This window comes from Lactuca virosa, chromosome 1 (genome assembly GCF_052849685.1).
Source record: "Lactuca virosa cultivar CGN04683 chromosome 1, Lactuca_virosa_CGN04683_v6, whole genome shotgun sequence".
In the NCBI taxonomy this organism is placed as follows: domain Eukaryota; kingdom Viridiplantae; phylum Streptophyta; class Magnoliopsida; order Asterales; family Asteraceae; genus Lactuca; species Lactuca virosa.
In genome coordinates, this window is record NC_136426.1 from 144489157 (window position 1) to 144512474 (window position 23318).

Below are 23318 nucleotides of genomic sequence, written 5' to 3' on the forward strand. Positions count from 1 at the left end.
CCTAAGAGATCTAAAAAAGAGTTATAACAGTCATTAAATTGAGAGTGTGCATATAAAAAACGTTCAAATCCGATTCCGTATGGAATAGATATGATTTTTCGAATTTTTGTGCCACTGAGTATAACAGTGCGCGACACAGAAATCAAATTTTAGAACGGTAGATTATTAGGAAAAAAATTGAAGATCTTGTTAATAGGAGTCTGTCGTTACAAAGAACATCGATAACGGAGTACGTATATAGGAGTTATGATTTCCGCAACGATCTCTAACACTCTAAGCTTATCAAAAAATATAAATTTTGATAGAGTGAGAATTAGCTATTGCGATCTTAAGGAAAGTTTTATATCTCGTCGATAGCTTTCCGTAAATATAAAGAACATCGAAAACGGAGCTCGTATGAAGAAGATACGCAATTTTGAAAATCTGGAAAAACACGGGCACAAATTGCACAATGCGCATGATGACGTGGCACAGTACGGAGACGACACGTGGCATGGGCGGGAGGCCGAATCTCTCGGGAAACAAGGCCACATGGCGCTACAAAAATGGGACACGTGGCAAACTTCTAGAAGCTATGACGCGGACGAACCCGGAAGCGACACGTGGCAGAAGGAGGCTAGAGCCAGCATGACGCTTGTACACGGCGTGCCCATATACCATGCGCGGTGCGCATTTCAAAAGTCTATATATATGGCTCATTTTTGTCTAAGCTCCTCACCCATTTCCCCTAGAGTCTCTCTCTCTCAACTCTCTCCTGTAGACCCTTTTTCCTTTGTTTTTGTCCGGCAACGAAGCCCTGCGACACCCCTGAGTGCTCAGCTAGTTGTAATATTCAAGTAGGAGGTCCCAAGTCAGAATTCTACTCACTTAGTTTCCGGTTCTCATATAGGATACTCTGTAAGTGAACTACACTTACTCTGCTTCCACGTAATTTACGATTATAATTATAGTCGTCATTAGTAAACTTTAAATACTGGATCCGTAAGTAATTCTTAGTTATAATACTCATTGATCTACTTACGAGAGAGGTGTGTAGAATGGTCACGTTGAATTGGTTGTTGGATTTAAGAAAGGATATATTCTGAAATCGTCCTGCCTCCCAATTGTCCGACCTGGCTGATCCTTATTTATTAGAACTCTCGGTATTCATTGGGATTAGTGATATATCTAGCCTATGATACCAGATTCTCTTAGGATCTTTTAAGTGATAGTATTATAGTTTAATACTCGTTAGGATTCTTTCTCGTTAGAAGGATCATCCAGATAGATGTTAATCTTCGTAGTAACTATCTAGGTGAGTTTATCTCACTATATGAAGTATTCGAGTATATATCCATGTATGTTAGGATATAAGAGTCGGTAAAGTAGAACCCATAATGTAGTTTTTATGTACATATAGAGCCAAATGTGTAGTATCTATGTGCATAATTTTTGGTATGCTTAAAAGTTAGTGAGGGCTGATTACAGAACGAATAATGTATGAGAGCTGATAGACCCGCGTTTCTATCATTAGGGTTGATGGCGGAATGGATAGACTATGGGAGCCTATAGACCCACATAGATTTTATGGCGGAAAGATTAAAGTACGGGGGGGAATTATTTGTATGCATATATAACTATTGTGGTATATGGTATATTGGGGGAACTCACTAAGCCTAACTCTTACCCAGTTGTTATAAAGTATTTTCAGGAAACTCATTGACTCGTGAGAAGGGCAAGGTTCGGCTGTACACACACGGATTCACAATCATGTTTCCGCAAATGTAAATGTACTCTGATGTAATTTAATAAATAAAAATGAAAATTCTGCCTTCAAAATTCGGGACGTTACACAACTTGTTTAACTATACACATTCAGTTTTTATGACCGAATACTCCAATTAAGCCCGAAAAAAATGACTTAATAGGGTAATATATTTCTCTCACTTTGTACACATTTAGTCATTTATATTTTTTTTGCACATTTAGTCTTTAATATCTTTTTATTGCAAAATAAGATCTTGTCGTTTTTGTACATATTAAGTACATATGACCGGTTTCTTTAGGTTTTTTTAAGGTATTCTACGTAGGACAATGATTAATGACTAATGAGGTGTTCGGGAATGTTGATACTTATGGCCACCGCGACCTAATCTACTTGGTTGCTTAGGTCCTGTGTTTTGGCTTAGGTCTTGTATTAAATGTTGTAACTTCTTCATACGATCTCGGATTTTAATGATCTTTATTGCCACATTTTCATATTTATGGCTACTACATTTTTCTTTTAGATTACTCCAGTTAAAAAGTAATATATTTTTACTTACGATTTTATAAAAAAAACATTCATACATAAATTCATAAAGAACATATATATATATATATATATATATATATATATATATATATATATATATATATAATGATTGTACGTAAAAATATATTACTTTTTAACGAGAGTAATATAAACGAAAGTTGTAGTACACTCAAATACGAACGTGTGGATATAAAGATTATTAAAATGTGAGATCGTATAAAGAAGTTAAAACATTCAGAATACAAGACATAAGCTAAACCACAATACATAAGTAACCAAGTGGCTTAGATTTCTTCCGCTAAAAAGTGATATATTTTTACTTACGATTTTATAAAAAAGCGTTCATACATATATTCAGAAAGAACGCACGTATATAAAGATGTTAAGTAACAATATATTATGTTTTAATGGGATTAATCTAAATGAAAGTTGTAGTAGACTCAAATACGAACACGTGAATATAAAGATCGTTAAAATCCGAGATCGTATGAATAAGTTACGAAGTTCATAACACAAGACCTAAGCCAAAACACAAGACCTAAGCAATCAAACAGATGAGGTCGTGATGGCCGTAAACATCAACAACCCTGAACACCTCATTAATGATTGTCCAACGTAGGATGTCGTGAGAAAACCTAAAGAAATCGGTGTTAGGTGCATTTTGTGCACCTTTTGCACAACTTTTAGTCCCTTTTATGCATGTATTTAGCTTAGTTATATTTCATTATTCTTGCATTATTATCATATTCATGTTAGTCTCCAGAACGACCTTATTTGCACACTTTCATGTCTCTTTCAGGTAAACCGGAGGTTGGAGCGCGCTTTTGGAGGTGTCGGGGAGCATTGGTGAAGATTTTGGGATGATCGGACGAAGAACGGAAAAGTTGGAAAAATCAAGTTTGGATTCGGAGTCAGAGGGGTAAACGGGGCGTGTTGGATTTACACTGAAAAGTGAGCACGGGGTGTGTTTGACCAAGAAGAAGCTGTTGACCATGCTGAACACGACCCGTGTCAGTTTAGTACAAATCAACACGGGCCGTGTTGACTGCTGAACATGACCCGTGTCAGTTTAGCCTATTTTAACACGGGCCGTGTTCGACCCAAAAACTGCCTTTTGACAGGTTTTCCTATTTTTCATATCACGGAAAAGGGGGTCATTTTTACACACACACACACAACATACCAGAGCACTTTTGGAGAGGAGAATTCAAGGGTTTTAGCAAGGTTTTGTCCGTTAATCATTGGGAAACATTTTAATTTCTTCTTTGTAAGCACTTTAGCACTTAACTTCATCTTTTAAACTTGTTAATCTTGTTCTAGCCATGTGTGGCTAGAACCCTAATTTCTCCAATTTCATGTTTTGACTTCTTGGTAGTGACTTCAATCATATGACCTGATGTTTGTTCTTAATTTCTATCTAGTGAATTTGATTTAGCTTTAATCGAATGTTTGATTCTAATTGTGATTCTTATTGGCCATTTGAATTAGGGTTAGGTCATTCAAGTTATCTCTTTTACAAAGTCCGTAATTGTTTTGTGAAATTGAACAAGTAACAAGCACTAAACTGATTTCCATTGAATGAATTTAGTGTAAATCTTATTCACACAGTCTTACGCTCCCGAGCTTGTGAGGAGTATTGGGTGTTGTTGGGAACATTCACATCAAGTTTAATGCAATCTTTCAATCTAATTCTAAGAGCGTGTTTAGATTAGGTTAGTAAGGTTAGGGTTAATCAAAGAGCTTGTTTTGGTTAATTAATGTGGTGAATGGGAAGTGTTAGAGCTTTTTAACACTTTCAAGTAACAACTTAGATAGAATTGAGCAAATATAATGTTATCTTGGAATCACATTGCTAAGTTGTCATACATGAGGTCGGAGTCCTTACCATTTCTGAATTTAATTCACTCTTTTAGTTGATTACTTGTGTTTTTAATTGTTTGTTTTAATTATTTCATTCTAAACCCCCCTCTTTACTGTTAGTGACCATAGTACCTTGCGCAAAGAGGTATAGACTAATTATCCCGTGTCTCTGTGGATCGACCCTGTTTGCCTTGTACTACCTTTTAGTGCAATATAGTGGGATTCTTTTGGAGTATATCGTACCCCTTTATTTGTTGGGTTTGACACCCCTAACAATCGGTCATAAGTACTACATGTGTACCAAAACATCAAACACTTATTTTGCAACAAAAAAATATTAAGGACTAAATTTGTACAAAGTGAGAACTATATTACCCTATTAAGCCATTTTTTCCGGATTACCTGGATTAGCGGGTCATATAGTTAAACAAGTTAAAGGGGAAAATGTAGACAAAAAAAACTCAGTCACCAGATGTGTACAAATCGAAAAATATATTACCATTTTAAGTCATTATCCCATTTTAAAACTACATATACTCCGGCTTAAAACTATAAAATTCACATTTTTATCCAAACTCATACTTTAATAATGATTATACCATTTTAATATTTAAAAGCTTCAAGCCTTCAACATCATTTTTTAAAGCCAACCGAATCAAACTCAACGAGGCAAAACACACCGCCAACCGACACGGCGGCCGGTGGCGGCAGCCACCACCCTAAGGTGGTGGTTTTCAATTTCTTTTCATTATACTTTAGCTAATTACACTTTACAATGCCTTAACCAAGCATAAACACACAATAACTACATTAAACACACACAATGGTGGTTCATGGCGGCAGCCACCACCCTATGGTCGTGGTGATGCCATTTCCGAGAACTTCAACTACACACACACACACCAACAGTGGAAAAACATAGCCACATACACATGCTCTGGTTGCAAAAGGACCCAGCCACCTTCTTGGTGGCATATGGCGGCCGGCAGCGAAGGTTTGGCGATGACAGCCACCACCTCACGGTGGTGGCGGTGGTTTCTCACAGTTTCCCGTCAAGCAGCAACTGCAACACACACGAGCATTCAAGCCATGACCAGGAACGAACCGACTTCAACGGAAACAGCAACATCAACGTCATCAGGCGGTGATGGCGAGCGACAACGTATCGACGGGTAAGCTGCAACCACGACGAGCACAACATCCTTCGTCGGCAGTGAGACGACAACGATAGCCTCACGGAGGTTTTATGGCTCCTACGCGGTGAGTGGTGGTCTGAGAACGAAAGAACTCACTGATGGCGGAGAAGCGGCGGTATAAGGCTCCGTTAACAGCTTTAAGGTTTGGTCTCGGAGGCCCAAGACGTCAGGCAGCAGCGTTGTAGTGGTATCCGGTGGATGACAACCTCAACGGAGGTGGTGGTGCTGCGCAGGAGGTCAAGCAAGTGGGAGTGGCGGCTGGAGATAGAGAGAAAAGTGGCGGCTGTCTTCACCCGCTAGGGTTAGGGTTTAGAACTGGGGGTGAAGGGTTTATATAACCCGATCCCCCAAACTTGTTTCCATAACAACAAGTTCAGCCCGTCCCTCCATAAATTATTTCGAAATGAACCCCCATAATTACCATTTAAACCCTGACCTCGAAAACCCCTTTCAAATTAAGTCCAGCTTTTACCAATTAGCCCCTCTCTCTACGTTTCTTTTCAAATGAAGTCCAGAATTTACTATGTAACCCCTGCCCTCATAATTCTTTACGGAACCCATCCAAAACTTACACTTTTAACCCCCGACTTCTAAAATTGTGACAATTAGCTCCTCGAGACCATCCTTTGATATATACTTATTTATTTTAGGGTTACCATTTGCTCATTAATTAATTTATTTATCTAACGAATAAACAGGGTGTTACAGAAAGTTACTAGTAAATATATTTTCTTAGAATTACTAGGTGTAAGACCCGTGTAATACATGAGTTTATTAAAAATAAAAGTTTAATATCAATGTATAAATATTAAATATATATGTTTTTAAGTATATTTTTACATAAATGCGAACGATATAATGAATAAGTAAGTAATTCAATCTATAATAATAAAAACTATTGACATATTTTAAATAATTATATTAAAAACTATGGTGTAAACATTAAATATTTTTTAAATTAATTTTCGAAATAAATACAAACGAAATGATGAATAAGTAGTTATTGAATCTATTCTAATAAAAAAAATTATTAACATATTATAAATAGTTGTTATAAATCAAAATTTTCAAATATTTCTTTGAAGATGATGTTCTTTTTCATTTATTAGGGTAGAATAGAGATGTATTATACACACATATTTATTTATAAATTTGAAATAAATAATAAATTTGTTATAATTCAAATTAAAAGTCCAAGAAATTAAAGGTGTTTTTTGAATTCAAATATATCATCAAATAAACGACATTAATTGTGTCATTAGAGCATTTATTTGAATTCAAATATATTTCTAAATTAATAAAATTTTAAATAGAGTAAATACCTTACATATATAATAGTAGACTCATTAATTAGTGGAATTGATTTTGATTATTGATTAATAAAAAAAGTAAAGATACCACATAATGACATGTGAAATTTATTAGAAAGGATATATTTATTGCATTTATTTTTTAATATAAAAAATACGATACAAGTTAATTTGTTAATTCCTTTCAAAAAGCTTGAAATCATAGATCCAGCGATTTCGGAGCTCTTCTTCTGATCGGCGGCGTTGCCCTTTGGCCCAGCCCTTCTTCTCCGGCGGGTGCAAACGCCGGCAGGGTCTGGGCTTCCTTTTTCCTTATTCCGTACTCTGCTCGTGTTTATCCGCTGCGGTGATCTCTTCTCTGTTTCTCCTTCGTTGGGCTGATTGTGCTCTGTTGCAGATTCCTCTATCTCTGACTGATCCAATGGCTTCTACTCAGTCCCGCTCTTTTGGTGAGGACTGTAACACGAATAAGTTTCACGACCGAAAGGCCCCTGCTGTACGACCCCATGCACCATCCTGGTCTGATCATTCGTTCTATATCACAAACTTCCCAGATTACATTACTTAATCCGATATTTGGCGTGCTTGTTCCCTGCTAGGAAAAGTTTGCGACGTATTTATCTCTAAAAAGTTGTCTCGTATGGGAAAACGATTTGGTTTCATCCGATTTTCAGGTAATATTAACGCTGATCTTATGATTAAGAAGCTTTGTGATGTGTGGTTCGGATATTACAAACGGTTTGCCTCTGTTCCCCGAAATCATAAGAAAGAAATCAAGCCTCATAGGGAACCACCTACTGTGATGAAGAAACGTGAGACCCTACCTGTTTCATATGCTAACGCGGTTAGAGGTGGGAATTCAGAGAAAACTTCACCTGTTAAAGAAGAAACTGCCATTATCCTGGAATCTGGGAACTTTGTCATTGATAATAAAAAAAATTGCATGCTTAGCCAAAGCCCGTGATTTCAATACTCTCCCCAATCTGGGAATGTTATGTCATGACGAAGGTTTTGACAACTTTATCATTCGATATGTGGGTGGTCTGTGGGTGCTGTTTGAATTTAAATCCAAGGAAGCCTGTAAAAACTTTTTGATCAGTGATGCGGTTAATCACTGGATCACAGAAAAAAGAAAATGGGACAATAATTTTGTGCCTTCTGATCGTATTGTGTGGGTTGATGTTGAAGGCCTCCCCATTCGTGCTTGGAGCAAGAATTCGTTTAGACATATTTTGGCCAAATGGGGTTCAATTGCGCATCTCGACGACAACATTGGAGAAGATGTCTACAAGTCACGTGTTTGTATTATCACCCCGTTCCTTGGTATAATTTTTGAAGTGATTAAAGTTAGTATTGACGGCGAAATATTCCCCATTCGTATCAAAGAAGCTCCCGGTTGGAATCCAACATTCGTGTGTGAGTTTAATAACAATGATAATGATAGTGTTGATGCCATTCACAGATTCGAACACGATCAAGACAGTAACAATGGCTCTCCATCTGATAAGGAAGATATTTCTCTCGACCCTTTTGGTATCTATGATGTCATGAAAAAAAATGGATACTGAAGAGGAACAAAAAAAATCTGCCAAAATACACTAGGGGCAAAATCGGTATTCTGTATCAAAAAATGAAAATTCAAATTCACAGGGAACTCCTCATGTCGCTGATGTAAATTATGATCCTGGTCAAACCTGCCCACAGAATGCAACCAAGCCGACAGCAACTCAGGATGTTCCTGAAGCTGTCAATTAAGCGACAACAACTTCTGATGCTGTCAAAATCGCGACAGACGCCCCTGCTGAAGCACCGGATGCAACCTCATCAGCCTCAACTCCATTCTTCTCATCTAATCCTTGGAAAAACCCTAAAGTCAATCAGATTACAGGAGGGAAAAATGATGATTTCAATGAAAATTGCTCCTCTAAGAACCGTTTCCAAAGTAAACCGGTGGGTTTTTCCGGCGGTTATGGACGGGTCTCTGGTTTTAACTGTTCTGAAGATGATCTATCACATCCCCCGGGTTTCTCGAATCAGCGGGATTCATTTTCAGGGAATAACCAAAGTACTTCAGTTGGCATCAAAAAAAATAATTCATTCCTAAATGAATTACAAAAAACTATTGCTATGGGAGAATCGATGGGATATAATATGGCCGGTTGTATGGATCGTGTCACAGAGATTTTAATAGGTCACGTTGAGAAGCATGTTCCAAAATGAACTGCTTATCAATAAATATCCAAGGGGCGGGATCCTGTGATAAGAGGAGCTGGATAAAAAAAACTTTGCAATCGTCACAAAATCAGTTTTTTAGCTATTCAAGAAACTAAGTCAGAGAGTATTGATTTAGTCACGGCTAGATCTTTTTGGGGTAATTCTTCCTTTATGCATGCTTTTTCTCCATCTCGTGGTGCTTCTGGGGGTATTCTAGCTATTTGGGATGTGAACTTGATCTCTTATAATCGAGTATGCATTCATGATGATTTTGTTGTTATCGAAGAAATTTGGGTTCGTTCGGGTCTTCATGTTAATTTTATTGTTGTCTATGCTCCTAAAGGGATAAGTAACAAAAGACTTCTTTGGAACGATATTTATAATTATATCTCCAAATCTTCGAGGGAATGTATTGTTATGGGGGATTTCAATGAAGTTAGAGATGACTCTGAGAGATTGGGATCAAATTTCAACTCGTCTTCTGCGAGAGTCTTTAATGATTTTATTAATTCTCTTGACCTTGTGGATATTCCTTTGGGTGGCCCTCGATTTACTTGGAGCGATAAATGGGGTTCCAAATTTAGCAAGCTTGATAGATTTTTGGCTACGGAGGGTTTTATGGAAATGTTTCCTCATCTTTCTGCTATTGTCTTGGAAAAGAATATTCCTGATCACCGCCCTATTCTTCTCTTGGAGCATCGGGTAGATTATGGCCCAACTCCTTTTTGTTTATTTCACTCTTGGTTTGATATGGAGGGGTTCGATAACATTGTTCGGGAGTCGTGGGCAACCCCGTTGGTGGGGATGGAGTCGACTAACCCTTGGGTTATTTTTAAGAAAAAGCTCCAGCTTCTTAAATCTAACCTTAGGGTGTGGAATTCCAAGCACCGGGATATGGTGGTTAGTAAAAGGAAGAATATGCAAGATTTATTAGAGTCTATTGATATTAGGCTCATGGACGATGAAGGCTCTGCCAATTTAAGAGAGCAAAGAGTTTCTTTAATGAAAGAGATGTCAGATCTAGATCACTTAGTTCAAGCTGATCTTGCTCAAAAAGCTAAAATCCAGTGGGGCATTGAAGGGGATGAGAATTCTAAATTTTTCCACGGTATGCTTAATCGAAAAAGGAGACAAACAGCTATTCGTGGCTTGATGATTGATGGTGTGTGGGTGGATAATCCGGTCAAGATTAAAAAGGGGTTTCACGATTATTTCCAATCTCTGTTTCAGCAGCACTCTTCGTGGAGACCGGTTACAGATGGTGCTTTTTTTAGTACCTTATCCCAATTGCAGGTTGACTATTTGCAATCCCCTTTCTCTTGTGAGGAGATAAAAAAGGCTGTTTGGGACTGTGGCTCTAACAAAACCCCTGGCCCCGATGGGTTTACTTTTGGTTTTTTAAAGAGATATCGGGACCTTGTTGCTACTGATGTTGAGGCCTTTGTTCATCATTTTTACCATCATTCTGTTATTCCTAAAGGATGTAATGCCTCGTTCTTCTCTATTATCCCAAAAGTCAGAGATCCGAAGACTCCTAAAGATTTTAGACCCATTAGTCTCATTGGTTGCCAATACAAAATCATTGGCAAACTTCTGACTAATCGTCTGGTGGAGGTCATTCATAGTGTTGTTAGCCTTGAGCAATCTGCTTTTATCAAAGGCAGACAGATTCTGGACGGTCCTTTTCTTCTCAACGGATTAGTTGCTTGGAGCAAGTCTTCCAATAATCCTTTGTTGCTCTTTAAGGTTGATTTCGAAAAGGCCTTTGACTCCTTATCTTTGGATTACTTACTGGAAATCATGTCCATTATGAGATTCGGAACTATGTGGTGTCGGTGGATTAAGGAACTTTTGTCGACTGCGAGGGCTTCTGTGTTGATTAATGGATCCCCGACTAATGAATTTCAAATCCATCGTGGGTTGAGACAGGGTGATCCTATTTCCCCTTTCTTGTTTATTTTGGCTATGGAGGGTCTTCATATTGCTTTGATGCGGGCTCAAGCTGTGAATGCTCTTAGAGGGGTCTCTATTTCAGACATTGAGATTTCTCATCTCTTGTATGCGGATGATGTTATGTTAGTCTCTCCTTGGAATCCTGAGAACGCTAACTGTCTCCTTCATATCCTTAGATGCTTCTACTTGGCTTCTGGTCTTAAAATCAATTTACTTAAAAGTAAATTGATTGGTGTGGGAATTGATTTTTCTCAAGTTCTTGCGGTGGCAATCAGGATTGGTTGTGCAGCCTCTATGCTTCCTTTTTCTCATCTTGGTATCCCGGTGGGTCAGCCTATGACTCGAAAGTCCTCTTGGGTTCCTATGATTGATAGATTTCACTCCAAGCTCTCAAATTGGAAGGCTAAGTGCCTCTCGTTTGGAGGTCGTTTTACTTTGATAAAGTCTGTCTTGGGCTCGTTAGGGAGCTACTTGATGTCTGTTTTTCTTGCTCCTATTTCGATTTTGAAGGACCTTGAAGGTATGAGGGCGAGATTTTTTTGGGGTGCAGATCGTGACGATCGTCGTATGCATTGGGTTAGATGGGATAGAGCCTTATCCTCCAAGGATGAAGGGGGTTTGGGGATTGGAAGTCTGTTCTCTTTCAATAGAGCTATGATTTTTCGCTGGTGGTGGAGATTCTATCATTGTCCTGATCTTCTATGGGTTAGAATGATAAAATCTATTTATGGTTTGGATGGTTCTTGCAGGAATCTGAGATTTCCTATTTTTGCCCAAGGTTCTTGGGGTGGGGTCGTTCGTATGTTCTCCCAATTACGTAAGAAAGACATTGATCTTCAATCTCTGTACTCTATTAGAGTTGGCGATGGTACCCGTACTTCTTTTTGGCATGATGTTTGGAGGGATGATACACCCCTGTCTGCCACGTTTCCTAGAATCTATGCGCTGGATTTGCATAGACATGCCTCTATTACAGACAGGTTGTCTAAGGGTTTGGGAGTTAACACTCTTAGATGTGACCCTAGAGGTGGTGCGGAACAGGAGCAATGGGATAACTTTACATGTCTTTTGCAGGATCTCCAACTCAGTCCTGTCCCAGATAGACTGGGTTGGGCTATTGATGTTTCAGATAACTTTTCAGTTTCTTCGGCTCAAAAATTCTTGGATGGTCTTACGCTTAGCAACGGAGGTCACTCTACTCGCTGGAATAATTGGGTTCCAACTAAGATCAATATTCTTATTTGGAGAATTAGATTGTCTAGTATCCCTACTAGAGAACGTTTATCTCATAGAGGTATCATGGTGGATTCTATTCTTTGCCCTGTTTGTTCTTCTAGAGTGGAGACTGTTGACCATATTTTTGCTGACTGTCCTGATTTGAGTGCTTTATGGTCCCATATCGCGATCTGGTGGGGTGTCAACTGTCCTTCTCAGTTGACTGTGGATTCTCTTATCAATTGGGCTGACTCAACAATCCGGCCTCTTGGGCAGCGCAAAGCTTTTGATGCGGTGATCTTAACCGCCTTTTGGTGCATATGGAATTTCAGGAACGGTTTGATTTTTAGAGCGGCTACGTCTAAGAAATCTATGATTTTTGATAATGTTGTTCATAATTGTTTCGTTTGGATTTCCAGTAGATGTAGTAAAGCCAAGTTTAGTTGGTCCTCTTGGCTTCATAATCCTCTTTCAGCTACTATTTTGATGTAATTCTCTTTCTAGCTTCTTGCTTGTTTTATAAAATTCCGCCGTTCCAAAAAAAAATAGAAAAAAGTCATAAAACTACATTATTTAATATAAATATTACCGTAAAATAAGTTTAGGAAGAACAAAATTCTTATGATGCCAATGTAAGTTCACATTGTTTGGTGTTATTAACTTCTTTAATCAAACAACATAATCTTATTTGAACGAATCAATGGTCTATTTTTGTAATCGACAAACCTTTTTTAACTATGCAATTAATTAACAAAGAATATAAATAATCTTGTTTAACCTACTCGATTCCCATTTGTTCAAGTATTCTTTGATGACACATCCTATTTTTTGGATTATTACTTCTGAATCATTTGTTTGAATTTTCCGATAGATGGTTTAATGTATATAGTCTTTTGTAATCATTTGTTTGAATTTTCCGATAGATGGTTTAATGTATATAGTCTTTTGTAATTACCTCTTTTTAAAAATGATTTCCCATAGATGGTTTCATGATTTTTCACTTACATATTAATTTTGTAATTTTTTTAAAACGATTTGAATCAATTAATTGATTTTATTTATGCATGAATATTGTTTTGAATTTGCAAATTATTTATTTTTTCTTTTATAAAATATAGACAACTACTGATTATAATTAATTAAGAGAAAAAATTAATAAAAAAAACCTGTTTATTTTAAAAGTCCGCAAACTTTAAAAAAACAAACTCTTTTTATTGTAGATTTCAAATGTTTGATCGACATCTTGTTACCTTGTTACGTAAATGTGGATCCACCTACTTCATACTTTTTACATTTTAAAAAATAACATCTGCTAAGTTCAAAAACTTAAATTTATGATTGTATTCGTCTTCTTGGAAATGCCTCTTTTCTTGTTGGTAAGCCACTCAGACCTTCTATTTGTATTTTTCATTGAAAGGCAAAATAATTTTATTGGAATTCGGAAAAAATATAGACAAACAAACCCTAAAAGAGCCTTTTTTGAATACAAGAAAATAAAGGAATATACAAATTTTTTTTGGTTAAGACTAGATCTAAACAATTTTTTTTTCGAACTCGAGCCAATTAACATTGCCTTTCTTGCTGGTATGATAATGAGCTACTTAAGAGCATGCGGTATGGGCCAAAAACGAGAAGCAACAGGCTGATGTGGCATGCCTCAACGGCGTCATGACGGGGGGAACACCGCCTCCCCCCCCCCCCCCAACTCGTTGAAGCTCGTTATGGTGGATCTTGTGGTAACGAGGACGAGATAAAACAAGAAAGATGATTGGCTATCTCCTTCATCAACCAATCAAATAATTTTCTCTATTTTCTCTCTCTACCTCTTAACATGATATAACATCTGGAACACCATTTCCTTCTTGGTGTTATGGTGGTGTTATGGATGAGGTGGCACCAATTTGGTGTTACATCCCGTTGCCCACACCCAATGCTCTAAGACGAATATAAGGATACAAGATAAGTTTATATATATATATATATATATATATATATATATATATATATATATATATATATATATATATATATATATATATATATATATACTAGGAGCGTACCCGCGCGATGCGGCGGCGACGATTTGTTTCATTCCGACGATTAGTTTGGAATGAAATTTAGTGTCATTTCGTCGGTCGTCAGATTGTTTCCTTTCAGTTTGTTTCATTCCAGATATTTGTTCATTTCGGCGATCAGTTGTCTCTAGACATGCAAGAATTAGTTTGTTTTTTGCGTCAAGTATTTTCTTTCGGTGGATAGTTTCTATTTCTAGAAAGTTCATTGCTATTTTTAAGTACAATGATATAAAAATAAGTAGGATGCTAAAATGTGCATTCGAAGGTGTATTGCAATTCATGTTTCCTTCAAATTGGAAACCGGAATCGAGTTTAATAAATATAACTTAATTTGGGCAATACGGCGAACATCTAATATTTTTTCTTTCCACGACGGGACTTGAACTGTCAACCTTAAAGAGGAAGGACAACACCGGATACCGGTGAGCTAGAAGTCTTTTGGTAAAGATTGTTTAGTACAACTGCAACAAAATGATATTACCATTTCATTAAAATCAATCATAATGTTATAGTTATAAAATACTATGTTTATGTTAAAATACTAATTTATCAAATAATTAAGCATTAAAATAAAGATATTAAAAAGTCAAAAGTATGATAAATTAGAAAGGTTTAAATGTAAAAGTCGAGGTTCTAAAAAGCTCGTCATGGCTCCGCCATGGCGCGCCATGGCTCCAAGGCTTGTATGTGCCGCCAAGCTTTACCAAAAAGCCGCTATGACTCATATATGTGTATAAAAATAAATTATAGTTGAAAATACATATAAAAATACTATTTATATACAAAATTGCCGCCTTAAGCCACGCCTTACAAACGACGTGGCTCGCCAAGGCTCGGAAAAGCTTGAGGCTTGACATTGCCGCCAAGTCACGCCTTACATTATTTAGAACTTTGGTAAAAGTTAACAAACTTAAAAATTAAAGACTATTATTAATGCATTGATGAACACAATTTTTTCTATATATGTTTGATCATTGATGTATTAAAAAAAAAGAATACATTTATTTTTCATTAAAACTAATTTGACTGTAATTATGTTTTCCTTATTATAGATGCCTAGCAACAGGCTAAGGCCCCACCCTTTGTTATTTTGGCACTTTTTTTTAATAACAGTTGCATTTATGCATTTAATTATGGTTATTTAAATCATCTTTACATAAATCGAGAACATTTTTGGCATACGTTCAAGAATTTACAACTATTGAAGTTGACGATACAACTTCTCAAAGGACAACTTTTTCGTAACTATTTTTTACTAAAAACTAAAAACCACAAAAGCACTATCTTATTGTTTTATCTATATAATCTGTTGTTAAAACTTAAAACCATAAAATCTACCGAAAAGCAAAGAAAATTTTACAGTGTGATATTACATTTATTGAAACAGATTAAATACTCTAATTTATTATCTTATATTAAAATCCGTTTTGCCTTTACTCAACATATATAAAAATACAATATTGAACTTGAACTTTTTGCTATAACAAACCATACAAATACAAAATAAATATAAAAACTTTTTCTCGAAATATACATAAAATTAACACATATCTGAATCCTTTTTCTAAATATCTACAAGTTCAAAATAGAGAGATGAAATATAATTTTTTTTGAATTTACACCTAACTATAAAATCTATAAAATGCAATACGAAATCTAAAACTTGTCGCTCAAGTAAGTATACATTTTTCTCAAAGCCCATGCTAAATGTAAAAAAATTGAATTAATTTTCTCAGAACTCATACAACAATTGAATTAATAAGAGCATATATATTTCAGTCAAAACTCATACAAAATACATTCAAGAACAAAAATCGATCACGTGATATCAAACCGTGTGCTTTCCATATTCTAGCTTTCGTCATGGCACAAATCACTAAAATCACATATTAATTAAAATCCATGTATAAAAAATAAACAAAACCCATATATATGGATTTGGTTGTAACCAGTGGCGAATCTAGAATAGAATAATACGTGGTTCCTAATTAAGTGAAATCGAAAAATCTAAAAAGTAAACAATCCATGTGATGAATCGGGTCGGGTCGAACCAGTAAAGTCTACCTGGCCCCTCAAACTAGATTTTTGTAAAAAAAAACATTTATTTTGCACGACTAAATCTCTTTTTTATTAAAGAGTTCATTTGCAATAATTATTTTTATAACCAACAATATGAAATGAATTGTGTTGCTTTTTCAACTTTCATTATAACTATCCACCATCCATTTTACAATATCAAATAATTACATCTTTCTTTTTATCTCCTGTATGGGATAAGTTTTTATAAATATTAACTATTTGTTTTGTAAATTTAAATATAAACCCACCACCATTTCTTTCATTTATTTGTTTTTTTATCTTGTCAAAAATAATGTAAGGTAGGTCATATTTTTTCTCAAGATGGTTCCTAAACTTTATTCAATGTAATTAATATATAAAACTAAAAAAATAAGTGGGTACTAGGACCCACCTTTGCTATATGTAGATACGCCCTTTGTTGTAACACATCTAATGGTTTTAGACAACAATGGAGATTTAAGAGTTTATATTTAGAGTTTTCGACGAAAGAGAGGCAGAGGCCGGCAAAGAGAGATGTGTGGCTGATGTAGTTGCGGCTGCTTGTAGTCACCGGTGGAGAGAGCTGCAGATGGTTGTCAACGACTGTAGCTGTGGAGTGAGCCGTAGAAGGAGTTCAAAAGGCATTAGAAGAGATAGTAGAAGAGATGGTGGTTGTTCGTTGAGCAACTATGCATAAGTGGTGGCCAGTAATGGTGAGGCTATCGCCTCATTGTTTACCTGGCGGCAAAGTAGAATGATGCTAAAGAGATATGTCGTTTTTGTGTTGATCGAAGTGTTTTGTTGGTAGCAGAGGTGGTTGAAGCGATGCTTAAAACAGTGACTGTAGCACACATGGAGGCTATCAGTGGTTTTAAAGGTTTTTAAGGTTTATATAGAAAGGAAGCAAGAATCGTGATGAAGGGGCGGCTGGTAAGTTTCTAGGGTTTTTGGGTTATTAGCTGCACGGTTACATATGACATGGAAAGAGTAAATGTCTAGTATTTATATTAAGGGTTTAGTCATAATGTTTAATTTCTATTGGTCTAAACATGTTCACAAGGATCACAATCTAAGCCATTTATATTAAATCTAACCCTTTTATATTAAATCTAATGGTTATAAATCCATCTCCTTGTTTTAAGACTTTAGTTTTAAAATTTGTAGGACCCACAATTATGTATGTATTATAAAGTAGTATATATATATATATATATATATATATATATATATATATATATATATATATATATATATATATATATATATATATATATATATATATATATATATATATATATATATATATATATACTAGGAAGATGGAGACAAATAAAAGTAAAAGAAAAACCAAAATTTATTGTGGATTCTAAATTTCCGATACCTTGAATCATATCATTTTTAGAAATTTTGCAAACATTAATACAATCATGTCTAAAGTTCAAGCGACTTACGTGACAATAACATGATTGAAGAGTATCTTAGATGAATTTCGTTTGTAGAAGTAGTCGAAAAGTGAACAAATATTGATCATAATTCCAAATACCACTTTCATTCAGCAGCAATGCTTATCCCAAGGAGGACCAAATTTCACTGCCTTGCAATACAAATTTGAATGGTTTATCAGAATTGTATTTCCATCTTCCTTAAAGAATTGAACATATTTCTTGCATCAGCTTTATAGGACCACTGTATATTATATTGTAATTTCGCCAAGTCATTGGATTTCTTTTAGGGATTATGACCCAAATATGCAAATTTTGGGATTGTTTTCCAAAATTTAGTCATAATAAAACTTCTTTCCACATATAGACATGCATTCCGCGGAGCATCCTCCGAGTGCTCCGCAGAATCGACTTAATCTCCGAGGCATAGATGCTTAATAAGATATTATGTATATTACAAAGCTTACAAATAACATATCTTTCCAATTCTTTTAATAAAATATATAGGCGTCCATAAACATATAAGATGTATGCTAAAAACCTATAGCAAACATGTATAGGCGTCCATAAACATTTAAGATATATGCTATCTATAGCAAACATGCCAACTTTCTTTCATTTTTAATGTTTTTAAAGATAATATAGAATCCAAATCCAGTATTGGCTATAAACCTATAGCAAACACGCCAACTTTCTTTTATTAGCAAACACGCCAACTTTCTTTTATTTGCAAACATTTATTGCTCAGCCAAAGCCAAAACAAACCAACTCATTCACGAGCCACCACCACGACTTGTTTCCCAACATTTTTGCCGGAAAACAGCCCCACCAAAGCCGCCGGAGCACTCTCAAGCCCCTCTGCAATATCTTCCACATAACATATCTTCCCTTCTTTTATTAAAGGTATGACCATTTCAACATACTTTGAATAAAGATGATAATGATCAACCGCTATAAACCCTTGCATACGAATACGTTGATTTATCAAACAAAACAAGTTCTTCACCCCTTCTCCTTCCTCCAAATTGTATTGTGAAATCATCCCACAAACTGAAATTCGTCCATTTAATCTCATATTTAAAAGCACCGCCTCCAACATCTTTCCACCCACATTCTCAAAATAAATATCAATTCCTTGTGGAAAGTACCTGACAAACTCAGAGAATAAGAACTGCAGTCCCATATCAGCTAAATAAGAACTGCAGTCCCATATCAGCTAAATACAGTCTCATCTGTCTCTATATATGTTGGACATCTTTCTCTATATATGTTGGAGTCTTACCTCTTTAGAGCTGCATTTAAATCGTGTTCTTCCTTGTAGTTAAAAGCCTCGTCAAATCCAAATTTATTCTTTAGAAGCTCAACCTGTAGATCAAAACGAGTAAATTATACTTTGGGTATAACTGATTTTTGCAATTTTGATCCTAAACAGTTTTTTCTTGACATTTTGGTATTCGTTGAAGTTTTTGTAACGTTTTTGTCCTCATTCTAAATAAAATAACTATTATTGATCGCTAAGTAAGCTGGTTTTTATCATTATGGTCCAAAAATATGATCATTCTACTATGAACCTTACCAAAAACGTTAAAAAAAAAACTCAAATAAAGACCAAAATAGCAAAACCTTTTCTTAAACTAATCTAAAAGATAAAAGCTTGGACCTTTTCTTTTGTTCCGGCACTTCCCACTACATAACATCCGGTCAGCTTTGCAAACTGCCCAACAAGCTGACCGACTGCCCCCGAAGCTGCTGAAACAAAGACATACTCTCCTTTCTTCGGAGCACATATCTCATGGAAACCAATATAAGCAGTCATACCAGGCATACCTAGAGGAGAATATGAAATTGCGCTACTCTTAAATCTTAATAATATGGTGTAATTCTGAGTAAAAAACACGTTAACTTGTAAACATACCAAGGATTCCTGTATAATAAGAAAGTGGGACGTCAGTATCTTGAATCTTGAACAGAGTATCAGGATTAGGAATAAAGCTGTATTCCTCCCATCCAGTTCCTCCCCAAGTTAAGTCATCTTTCTTGAAATTTGAATGTCCAGAATCCACCACTTTTGATACTCCATATCCAACTATTGGCTGCAAGATTGTAATGGGTATATGAAAACACGAAGAACAAACTGGTTGCCTCTAGAATTGATAAGAAAGCCAGAAATCGAAGAAGATTAACCTAACTCCCCTAAAAATGGCGGAGATTAGAATTATAAGAAAAATTCTCCTCCTTCCTCGACAATTAGAGTATAATTAATTCTGAATAGTGATTATAAGATTGAGTTACTAACCGAACCAGGAGTGAAGGAATCGACGTAACTTCCTTGGTTTTTGCTCATCCGGCCACGCATGTAAGGATCACAGGAGAGATGAAGGTTCTTGACGAGGACGGCATTGGAACCTTGTGGGAGCTTGAAGGGGGTGATGGAGGAAGTTTTAAGGAGCATGTCTGATTCCTTGGGGAAGCCATTAACGTAATCCTTCAAGATTACCTGTTGATTTCTCACTCCTTCCATTTGCTTGCTAGACTGTTCTTGAGTTCTATATGAGCAGCGATGTTTGATGTCTTTATATGATGATATATGATTTTGGGAAAACGACATAAATGCCCCTTAAGTTGGCACCAAGGTTTTTCTAAGGCTGTTAGGAGGCGTTTTTAGGAGACAAAAGAAAGAAACGGCGTTTGGAAGATGTTGTGGCGGTAAAGGAAAGCAACACAGTCCTGTAACGCGTAAAAACGTTGAAACGGGACGGTGTTTATAACGTGCAAAAACTTTCCGGTGGGCGTTGCCCATACCTAGCAAAAATAACCAAAATTTTCAATAAGTGTCAAAAATAGCTACGATTTTTGCAGGTGGAGAACTACGAAATTCGTTTTTTTTTTTTTTTTTTGTCAAATTCAAACCTTCATAATTATTCCATAAAAGCTTCATTTTGGATAATAAAAAAAAAGAACGAAATTAATTAATCTAAACATTATAAATGAATTTTTCAAAAGAAAATAATAACTTTTTTTCCATTTTTAAAAATAGTCACTTCTTTCGGAACGCTTCATTCTATGTTCCTATTAAAAGTTTTTTTTTGTTTTTATTCAAAGAATTCTCTCTATTTTTCTTGCGATTCCGGATTTAATCTTCAAATTTTTGAGTTATTTTTCGGTTTTTTCATTTTTATTTTGAAAGAAATATCCCCACTTATGTCCGAAATCTCTATTTCGAAATGTTTAAAGTCACCGATTTTATAAAAACGTTTAATTTTATGCATTAATATCGTATATAGTTCACATTAGTATGTTTGTTTAATTTTTTGTTAAATTTAAATAAAAAAAGAATTTTTTTTCTCGAAATTTTGAAATTGTTTATCGGAATTCGGACTTGTTCTTGAACTTCCAGAGTTTTTTTCGAAATCCAAAATTTCAGTCCAAAATCCAAATGTTTGTCCGGAATTCAGTTTGAAAGATACTTTTTTGTCAAAAAAAAATGTTTTTTTTTCTAGAATGTTCATTTCGGACCAAGTGGTTATTTTTGCTAAAAAAATTTTTTTTTTGTTATTTTCTTTAAATACACATTAAATTGTGGTTAGATCACTTAATTTTTTTTCAAAAAAATCCATTGTATTCTTTGTAACAAGGTTATTCATGTATATAGTACACTAGGGGTGAACATTTGGACCTGTGGACCGGACCGGACCGTTTATTTGGACCTCCGAGCCGGTTCTTGGTTATAGGATTTTAGCAAAACCGGTCTGGTTTTTTTTTCTGGTTTGGTTCGGCAGGTTCCGGGTAAAAACTGGTTTTGGACCGGCTTATTTTAAAAAAAATTGTAAAATTCTTTAAACAAACATATCTCATTCGTTTTAAGTCGGATTAACATGCGATTTTTTCCAACGTGTAATTTGGAGTTTGTAGATATTTTAAAATATAATTTTGTTGTTTTTGGTGTTATATTTGATGAGTTACAATCATTCAAAGATAAGATATTAAAGCTGAAATATTTTAGTTTTTCCGCAATAAATTTAAACTTTTTTATTCTGTGAAATTCTTTAAACAATTATATCTCATTCAATTTTAAGTCGGATTAACATGAAGTTTTTTCTAACGTGTAATTTAGAGTTTGTAGATGATTTTAGACTAAAATTTTGTTGTTTTTTGTATTATATTCAATGAGTTACAATGCCTCAAAGATGAAATATCAAAGCTAAGATATTTCAGCTTTTCAGCAATAAATTTAAACTTTTGTATTCTGTGAAAATTTTTAAATAGACATATCTCATTCGTTTTAAGTCGGATTGACATGCGTTTTTTCCAACGTGTAATTTAGAGTTTGTAGATGATTTTAAACTATAATTTTGTTGTTTTTGATGTTATATTCAATGAGTTACAATCCTTCAAAGATGAGATATCAAAGCTGAAATATTTCAGTTTTTCAGCAAGAAATTTAAACTTTTGTATTCTGTTAAATTCTTTAAACAAACATATCTCATTCGTTTTAAGTCGGATTGCATGCGTTTTTTTCCAACGTGTAATTTAGAGTTTGTAGATGATTTTAGACAATAATTTTGTTGTTTTTGGTGTTATATTTAATGAGTTACAATCCTTCAAACAAATAGTATAAAGTATAAATAATCAAAGTTCGACCGGTCCAAAGGGCACAATAAACGAAAACGTATTCATTTTTACGAGTTGTACCGTATCAAACCCAAAAAAATATTCATTTTAACGAGGTGTAACGTATTAAACCCAACAACATATTTGTTTTAACGAGTTGTATCAAACCCAAAAACACGTTTTAACAAGTTGTACTGTATGCATATAAAGTTGTACCGGTCCAAACGGGTCCAAGAACCGAAAAACCCGGACTTCGACTCGGACATGGACCTGGATCCGGTAAGTCTCATTCGGTCCGGTCCACGGTTCACAATATTCTCCGAAACCGATCTGGTCCAAGAGCCGGTCCGGTCCAAATGCTCACCCCTATATTACACTCTAAATTTAGATGCCAAAAAGTCATAATTTTAGCTACAAAGTAGGCTATTTGGTAAAATATTTGATAAAGGACCAAACTTTGAACTTTAATAACTATTTCATACAAATTTCATTTGAGTTGAATTTGTTTTTATTTGTATTATTTTTAACAACAACTATCTATGGACATATTATTGTCCAAAATTGGATGTGGAGAACTCATGCCTTTTCAGCTCCAAAGTAAGTTATACGGTAAAAATTATAAATAAAAAAACTTCATAACATTCGCATGCGAAATTCATAACAATCATCAAATCATATGAGTTTTTCAATCACAACGGACGACTTGCAAAAATATCAAAAACAAATCACAGGTCACCTAGATTTCTATAGGTGGTGACATGCGAAAATCTAAACAAAATCATAGGCCACCAAGATTTTCACAAGTGGTGACCTGCGGAAATTATGGCTATTTGGGATTTTTTTTGTCCATTTGTTTTTGAAAAACCTTCGTGGTCATTTTTTCTAATTTTTATTCAACTTTTTAGTTTTAACTTTTTCATCGGTTTAGTGTTTTAGCTCATAATTTTCATTCAACTTTCTAGTTTTATTATTTGTAATTTTTTTTCATTGGTTTTTAGGTTACCTTAAAGTGAAACTTGTAAAAAATATTCTAAAGTTTACAAAACTTTTAATTTTTACCTAAAGTATGTTTTCTCCCATTTTACCCCATA

The 23318-nt window shown here is 35.1% G+C and overlaps 1 protein-coding gene across 2 annotated transcripts; it reads right to left on the reverse strand.

The window, feature by feature from the left end:
• Positions 1-18207: 18207 nt before the first annotated feature.
• On the reverse strand, positions 18208-20350 carry LOC145159354 (2-alkenal reductase (NADP(+)-dependent)-like). 2 transcript variants are annotated; one of them, XM_079078300.1, is made up of 5 exons: positions 19913-20350; positions 19532-19709; positions 19277-19443; positions 18899-18981; positions 18208-18815 (listed from the first exon to the last, which is right to left on the reverse strand). In XM_079078300.1, the coding sequence occupies exons 1-5, from the start codon at positions 20222-20224 to the stop codon at positions 18386-18388; spliced, it is 1170 nt and encodes a 389-aa protein (XP_078934426.1). In that variant the 5' UTR covers positions 20225-20350; the 3' UTR covers positions 18208-18385. The 2 variants fall into 2 exon arrangements, with proteins under 2 accessions (XP_078934426.1, XP_078934434.1); XM_079078308.1 differs by having other exon boundaries at positions 18208-18764; positions 19913-20347.
• Positions 20351-23318: the final 2968 nt, after the last annotated feature.

What these genes read in the sequence shown, in the direction of transcription:
- LOC145159354 (XM_079078300.1), bottom strand. Translation starts at nt 20,224, where the DNA reads ATGTCGTTTTCCCAAAATCATATATCATCATATAAAGACATCAAACAT. An exon ending in GTGCCGGAACAAAAGAAAAG is followed by an intron (nt 18,982 to 19,276) that starts GTCCAAGCTTTT and finishes TTTGATCTACAG; the next exon opens with GTTGAGCTTCTAAAGAATAA. An exon ending in TTAAATGCAGCTCTAAAGAG is followed by an intron (nt 18,816 to 18,898) that starts GTAAGACTCCAA and finishes ATGGGACTGCAG; the next exon opens with TTCTTATTTAGCTGATATGG.